Consider the following 8,264-nt stretch of genomic DNA (forward strand, 5'->3'; position numbering starts at 1 on the left):
ACTCGATACTCAAACTGTTGTCAGATTAAAGTGTGCTAGTCTGGTGTTAAAGGTTGTTCAGTTAAAAAATTCAGTGCAAATCCAACAGAATAATAAAGTTTATTATTTGTTCATGACTCAGTCATGATATAAAAAAAAATTTCTATCCATTAAAAAAAAAAAAAGCCATAAACTGAAAGTATAGTTTTGAAAAACTAACAAACTTTAGTTCTGCTTGAACATGAGCAAATTATTCTTGCACTTCTTATTTTTTGATTGTACATGTACAATGACAATAAAGGGCTGTTCTATTCTTTTCTATTGTAATAAGATCAATTATAATCAACAGTCACAAACACACAAATCGTCTGTATTAATGGAATCTGTTTTAATTATAATCTGTCATTAAATATTACATACAAATTATACAGTGCATTGCCACATTACATTTCATGTCAGTTCAGTACAGCAGAAAGTTATTTCTTCGTTTACTTAGGTCCACCTTGGAGACAGAAAATCAACTCAAACCAAGAGTCCAAAACAAAAGGAGCTGATGGACGAGCAACCACCACTCCCCTTTGTTTAGTTGCAGATGCACTAATTTTGTTTTCTTCACCGAAGACTCAAGTCCTCAGAGGGAGTAGACATATTAGACGAGCCACTCAAACTCACACTTACCTCAACTTAACAAACAGTTAAGTTCTTAAACCAAAAGTACCTCAGCTTTTCTACATCAACCAAGATGACTTGCAGATCCTGATCTTAGGAGGAACCATGTGAAACCAGTTCACATGGTCGATTTTCATTGTGTAAAGGCATGCACACCACTGAGTGCCTGTTTCCTGAATCTGTCATACTTGATCACAATGAACACTTCTCTTATTTGTTAAAAAATAAAAGTAAAATAAAATGTCGATTTAGTGGCACAACTGATTTCACCAACCCAGGGTTTTGAACTTTGTGGGAGGGAATATGCATGTGGATATTGAAGGATGAGAGATATGGAAAAAAGCAAACAGAACAAAACATGGACTTCAACACTTTCCTTAAAAAAAACAACAACATGAGAGGCTTCTGACAAGTGTGCGTGTGTGTGTGAACAAACATTGCGTGCACCCAGGAGTCCAACAGAACAGCCACCTCACTGAAATCTTTCACAAGAAGGTACAAAATCTTCATCACATCATCAGTTTTTAAGCTGACCTCCACAAAAGGCACATAAGTAAAACAGGGAAGATACGTTATGAAATTCTTCCTCTTTTGGCCTCTTCTTAACATTCACCAACTCACACTCTGCTACTGAATTATCCATAAGGAAAGGATGGGAGATGTGAGGACTAATTCCATTTCAAGGAAAAAAAAAATTAAAACCTGTGCCCTCAGGTTCTGCAGTGTCCTTCATCCAAACACTAATGTTCTCCATTGCTTTTCTCGCTCCAGCTCCTTGTTGTTTCTCTTCTTCTGCTTCTTTTCTACCACCAGGTGAAGAAGGGTCTCCTGCTCTGGAAACTCTGAGTGTAAGACTCACTGTTTGCTCTCTGAGGAGCTCTGGCCGTTTCAACAATTACTGGAGGCATCTGGACCAACTGGAGGGGTGTTTTACCATCTTTCAGGGCTTGGCACAGGTTCAAGATCTTAGGATGCAAATTGAGAGGTTTGTCACATCTTAAACTCATACATATATTAAGAATCATTTCCCCTTTTTTGTCCTCACCATTAGGTTTTGCTGTCTAGACAGACAATTTCAGAAAAGACAACTCACCTGTCCCCTCATAACAGCTACTTGTCTGTGAAACTGTCCTCTGTCAAAACCAGGATCTTTCTGTGAGACACAGTAGATAAAACATGTATATACCATAGCCATCCTCTCCATCCTTGTTTTCGCTTCAAACTTCTCTCACTTACATCAGTCTATGCCACAAAAATTAATGATGACTTGCCTTAAAGAGTTCATAGAGGTCCTCTTCTAGGTCTTTGATGAAATTTGGGTCACTGAGTTTAGGAAGCACTATCTCTCTGATTTCCTGGGAGAAAGGAACTTTGGCCTGGGGAAGCCACGCCCAGTAAAAGGGGTCTGTGATTGGACAAGGAAACATTCTAATTGAATATATTGCTTGTAAAGAGCTCAGCAATTATTTGTGAAATCAAAATGAATAGAAAATTAATTAAAACCTAATGAAACAAGCAAAGATACAGTCAATGTATATAAAATGTACGCACTTATAAAAAGGAAAAAATAAAAAGCTCTTTCTTTTTCTCAAGGGAAGAATAATGTTCTTAAGTTGAACAATGAGTGGTTTAAACGGTGCTTACAAGCTCTCCAGGAGTCAGGGTGTTTCAGGGGGAATGCTAGGCCGTTATCTATGGCTGCCAACTTGATGATAGGATCCTTTACTACCACCCAGTCTGTGTCCTGGACAGATAAAAACATAAATATAACAAATACATATTTAACTACTGACCTTTTCGGGAGAAAGCATTTGGCCTTCACAATGCAGAATGAGCAAAAACAATAACAAAAAAAATATTAACAATATTAAAATTGCAATGTTTAGCATTTTTCACGTATCCATCCATTTTCATCCACTTATCTAATTCACTGTTGAGACATGGGTTATAACCTATTCCAGCTGTCACTGGGCACAAGGCAAAGTACAGCCCGAATACATCGGCAGTCTATTGCAGGGCTAAAAGAGAGGGGCAACCACAGACTGTTGCATTAACACTTACGGCCGATTCAGGATAACCACTTAACCTGACATAAACATCTTTGGACCGTAGCCAGAGAACCCAAGAAGATTAAAGCAGGCACGGGGACAATAAACAGGCTGGTCCACAGCTGGTTAATGGTTTGGAACCCAGGACCTTATTACTGTGAGGCAACAGCATGCCACCCTCATTCTTCATATGTTAACGATTTATTTATTTATTGCAAATATATGAACAGATTCTCATTTAATTCTAACAGGGTTGATTCACTGAGGGACCTTCACTTGATTTTGTTGCTCAAAAGCGAGACGTCTTTTTTCTTGCTAATGTAAGCTAACGCTAGCTCATCTGCTAATACCGATACTGATTTTTGGTGATTTAAAAATCGGATATATCGGTAATCTATATCAATATCGATAATTTTTATTTCCTTTCAGATACATGAAATATAGACAGATTTCCATAAAATCTGTTATGTGTAGTTATTTGTGTGTCCTTACTAAGATAATGAAACTGCAGTTAAAAAATAATATTGTTTTTAGGTTAGCAACAAGTCTGCCTGACTACAACAATGTTGTAGCATCCAACTGCAATAATCAAACTGCACTTTAAGAGACATCTGCCTTTCTCCATCTGCACGCTACAACATGAAACAATACTAAGACCACATCTTGTTCTACTACATTCATTTTCTCAGCCTCACTGTAGTTTAGACTGAGCAGTAGTTTATTGTCTTTTATTTTATAAAAAGAATAAAAAGATGCTCAGATCAGCTGGTTGGTTGATGTTTGTGTGGGAAACATGTTTTGCCTACACAAAAAATGTAAATCGCCACCTGTGCTTTTCCTGACAGTTATATTTTAATTAGCATTTCTGAAAATTAAAAAACTCTAAATGTATTTGCACTTAGGCTTTCGTCTGTGTGTTTCTCACCCGGTCCATGGGACAGTCGTACTTCAGCAACCAGTTGTCATTTCCCCGGTCTGGGATGCAAAAAAATATTCAAATTCAGATAAACCCAATCCTAACCAAAACAGCACTACACGCTCTGCAATGAGCACAATAAATGTTTTCAACAGTGATAAATGAGTTCACTCTGCTTCGTTTACTTACGGTTGTGAGTACGTACCTGTATTCCTGATAATATAATCGAGGACTACGAGCCGCTCAAACTGCAGCTGGAGCTGCCGGCTGGTGTTTTCGGGCAAAGGCTCTGCTTCAAACCTTCGCAGCCAGAAATCTGCATCCTTGTATCCCTCAACAAAGAGCTGAAAAGAACCGACCTGTTGAAGCAGAAAAAGTACTGCAAATTAGAGATTTTCTGATAGATTTCGAAATCATTTTCCCAAGAAAGTTAAAAAGCCTACAACTCTTCATCTGAAATTACCTAAAATGGTATTTTATCCCTGGGAGGGTTTTTTTTATATTTATGTGGGTTGATGACCAAACATAGATATTGTGTCCACTACAGCTAAAACGGCATTTGATTTTATAAGCTAATCAATAACAAACAACACGATGAACATGATCATTTCATGAGAAACAAGCTTAAATCTCTTGATGAGAGAAACTGAACATTTCATAGAAATGTAAGAATATATTTAAGAATATTTGTAGAATAATAAACAAATTAATAACTGAATAAAATGACTTGCATAAAACCAATGTACCAGATTACCTTGGGTGGCAGTCCAATCCTGTGAAAGCGCTGGCCCACTTTAGGCACCTTCTCCAAAGCTAGCCTTTTTCCTCGAGACTTGACCCTGTCTATGGCACTATAGTTGAATGTTTCACTTGCCAAATACACCACCTAAAAGTAGAAATTCTGATTAAAGAGAGGGAATTTTTTTTCTTAACTGACCTTTGTAATGTGAAGACACTGCCCTGAGAGTTTATACCTTGGTCCTGGGAACAATATTGAGCTCCAGTTTCTGATCAACCAGACTGGCCCCAGCTTCGGAGAGGTAGCCCTGGTTCAGGACCAAACAGTCACGGCCAAAACAGCACGGACAACACAGTTTCTGGAGCCACTTGGTCCACTTGGGATTCAGCTGCCCATAGGGCTCTTCATTTTTAGGTTTGAACACACCAATTATCTTCTGCAAAGGGAGACAGAATGGAAGAAAAATAAAATAAATTGCAGATAAAGTGGTCCATGCAGAGAAGATAGAGTAAAAAGGGGAAGGTTTAAATATATGTATGAGACAAACAGTAAAATTCAAAGACAATGTGTTTCTTTTTTTGTTTTGTTTTTTAAATCTGACACCAACACAGAATAAAGAATTATAGAAAGCAGAATTATCCTGTAGTTTAAATAATAAAAGCCATTAACAACATGAACTGAAATTGTATACTGAAACCATATTATGGCTGAAATGAAACTAGAACCTTTAAACTTCTTTTAAAAGCTACACATGATGACAGTTTCACAGGATAGGCAAAAGGCAGATTTTTGGTATGGTGGTTATAATTCTTTATAGAAGTCACATGTTACATTACATGGTGCGTATAGTGTATCTCATGCGGCAATTACAACATAAACCTTCGTCACTGAAGAGTTATATCCTCACAGGGAGCAAGCACATGACTACTAATCACGGTAGTGACTAAGGAAACTGGAGAGGTGGAGGTGATTGGGAGCAGTAGGTCACTGGATAAAAACCTCACACATTCAGCCTTAACAGGCCGAAGAAAGCAGCACAATAAAGCTGGTGTGATTAGACGGAAAATGCAGTTGTGTGGATCCGTCTCAGATGCCTTGAGGCACACTTCTCTTTTCTTAAACAACTTAACACACTGACAATAGGGAGAAACTGGGAGGAAAGTGTCAGTGAGCTGCTCAAGCTGGCTCCAATCATGAAACTTTAGAGTAACATCTGAAAAAAAAGAAGCCTAAAAATCATGTATGCTATTTGAATATGTGTTGCTGTCACCGGGACAGCTGGTCAGATACAGAGTCGCTAACAGATTACTTACACTAGCTGGAATGTAGATAATGAACATGTGTCAACACACTTACAGTAACAATGATGATGAAAGCATTTTAAAAGAAAGCAAGTAATTTGTTAAAGGAGTTTTGCAATTGGTATCTAACATTCATAGTTTTGGTTGAAGACAGATATATTTGTTGGAAGCGGCCTGCAGTGTGTGTCTTATTTCGGGTGCTCTGATGTGCAATGCATAAGCTAAAAAAACACCATCAGTGTGGCCAGTAAAATAAAAAGAATACCCCAGGTCCATTTGGGTTGTGTCTGTGTGTGTTTTTTAATTAACCTCTTTTTCACTGATTTGGTGCATAAAGAGTGCTGGCATTACTGGACCTAGTGTTGGAACCACTGACATCTGTGATTATGAGTAATTAAGTCAGAACTAAGTCTACACTGGCACGGACACTTGGTGCACTGGTTACCAATTCAAAGTTCCAACTTCAGCTGGGGTTGCATGTTCGCATGTTGTCACTGTGCCTGGGTTTCCTGTGGACACCTCTCCCTTCTCTCACAGCACATTAGGTGATTACAAATTGGTAGTGGAGGTGAAATAGAGGTAAAGTACTTAGGCAAAATAAATATCTGAGAAGAAAACCTGAGCTGAGAAGGAAGGAAAAAACCCTAAAGCCCCTCTTATGGAATCTCGGGCTATGTTTTATTTAAACTTTCTCTGTTGCATTGTATTATTCATACAAACCTCCCATTCTCTTCAGTGTCTGGCTAATCGATTGGATGATAATTAGTTTATCTAGACTTACAGTGTATCTGCAAAGTCATCACGAGGCCTTTCCCGGGACCAAGTGACACTTCTCAAAACACCCTTAGGTGTTTTCAGACAACACCAACAACCTCTCGGGTTTCACAAATCCCTCAAATGACCGGTCAGTTAAGAGGCAGATTTAAGTTAGCAGGTCTTCTTACCCCCTGTGAATCTTTGACAAAATAGCTCCCACTGGAACCCTGATAGATCCTCTCGGGGTAGATCCCCTCCTCTATAGCTCGTTCGGCCTTTCGGATGATCTCCCTGAACTCGGGATCTTCTGGGAATTCATTCCTGTGCGCCTCCCGTGGCGTGTTTCCACGGTCTCGATCCAGAAGCGGCTGTCTCTCTCGATTGCGCCCCGGACTGCCGGCCGTGATGCGCACCACGGAGCCCGGCGTGCTTCCAAACGCGCCCCGGGGGCTGGTGGGCTCCGTGGGGCAGTAGGTGAAATCACCCGAGTCCCGGAGCGGAGAGACAAGCGGACTCGTCTCGTCCATGACTTGGGAAGTAGACGAGAAGTTCCTTTAACTCCTAATGATGGATGCAGAGAGGAAATAGAAGACCGAAAAGAAAGTGGAATCGATGTTTCGTTAGCTAGCACTGACGCTCGCTAACAAGGAACAAGAAAAAAAGGGGAAAAAATCAGATGACCATCAGCTTCCGGGAAGAGGCGGGACCCGTGAAGTGTTTTGATCTGTAACCAATCAGCGTGCAAATAGCCACTTCAGCAAGCTAATCTGTTGCAGTGATTGGACAGAACAGTTCCGCCCACGGAAAGCACGTGAGAGAAAAGTTAACCCAATCAATTAACCCCACAAAAAAGCCTTTGATAAACATGTTCTGTGTTTTTTTTATCACGGGGCCTTTTTAGGATGTTATCAGACTGGGTTATAACAGTTTTACTTGTAGATGTCGGTCAATTCTGCCAGGCTGATAAAAAAAGAAGGACTTATATTTAGATTCAAGTACTGCATGAAAGCGCTTTCAATTTAATTAAGAGAATTAGATAAATCAGTGTCATAATATAATTATGGAAACTGAAGTTGAATCATGGAAAGTTGGAATTGGACGTGTCATTTCTAATGATTTCTGGTGATATTTTTTAATGTAAAAGAAACATTTAACAATCAGGCAATTTGTCACAGTTCAAGATACTGAAATATAACAAAACTAGACTCTATAGAATTTTTAAAACTATTTTTAAACAATTTATTCTTAATTCTTTTTATTTTATACTATCATGCACATGTATGATTTACTGTCTTGTTTGTCTAGAGTTCGTTAACATCTTCACCTAACACACAGAAGACCCGATGGCAGGGCATCCGGAGGAAAAATCTGATCAAATGAGAATATACAGTTCCATTTGCTGTGGCAACCTCTTGCAATTAAGGATTCAGCTATCTTTGCTTTTCCTAGGATTGTACCTTCCTGGACTAAGATCTGGGATTCCTTTTGTATAGCTACATTTATCACTGTGCCACCGCTACTCTGTCTGGTTGGTTAGCCATCATATCTATACTGAGAACATGTGTGTGGGAGTGTTCTCAGTCCTTGTTGAGGCATGTCATATAACATCAGAATGCCTTAGGCAGCTGATGATAAATGGTGATGAGGAACTATCATGGATGACCAACCTCTTTGTGGGATGTACCATGGACAGATAGAGGAAGTTGGTAACATCATGAAATCCTACCAGTGGCTTAAAGGACAGCACAGAGGGTCTGATCATGCCATCATCAGAACCAAGATCCATGGAAGCAGGAGTCTACCACAGCCAAGAAGACCCAAGTTATAGCCTGTGCAAAGGTGCCCTGGAGACTATC

General features: G+C 39.3%; 1 protein-coding gene across 1 annotated transcript; it reads right to left on the bottom strand.

The window, feature by feature from the left end:
- Nucleotides 1–285: 285 nt before the first annotated feature.
- pi4k2a (phosphatidylinositol 4-kinase type 2 alpha) lies at nt 286–7,084 on the bottom strand. The gene is made up of 9 exons (XM_006790734.2): nt 6,597–7,084; nt 4,587–4,787; nt 4,367–4,498; nt 3,818–3,971; nt 3,622–3,671; nt 2,293–2,392; nt 1,920–2,053; nt 1,742–1,801; nt 286–1,613 (listed from the first exon to the last, which is right to left on the bottom strand). Exons 1-9 carry the CDS (start codon nt 6,933–6,935, stop codon nt 1,452–1,454), a joined length of 1,332 nt encoding a protein of 443 aa, XP_006790797.1. The 5' UTR covers nt 6,936–7,084; the 3' UTR covers nt 286–1,451.
- Nucleotides 7,085–8,264: the final 1,180 nt, after the last annotated feature.

This window comes from Neolamprologus brichardi, chromosome 6 (genome assembly GCF_056152115.1).
Source record: "Neolamprologus brichardi isolate AB-2024 chromosome 6, ASM5615211v1, whole genome shotgun sequence".
Taxonomy (NCBI): Eukaryota; Metazoa; Chordata; class Actinopteri; order Cichliformes; family Cichlidae; genus Neolamprologus; species Neolamprologus brichardi.

What these genes read in the sequence shown, in the direction of transcription:
- pi4k2a (XM_006790734.2), bottom strand. Translation starts at nt 6,935, where the DNA reads ATGGACGAGACGAGTCCGCTTGTCTCTCCGCTCCGGGACTCGGGTGAT. An exon ending in GGATTGGACTGCCACCCAAG is followed by an intron (nt 3,972 to 4,366) that starts GTAATCTGGTAC and finishes CTGCTTCAACAG; the next exon opens with GTCGGTTCTTTTCAGCTCTT. An exon ending in ACCTCTATGAACTCTTTAAG is followed by an intron (nt 1,802 to 1,919) that starts GCAAGTCATCAT and finishes TGTGTCTCACAG; the next exon opens with AAAGATCCTGGTTTTGACAG.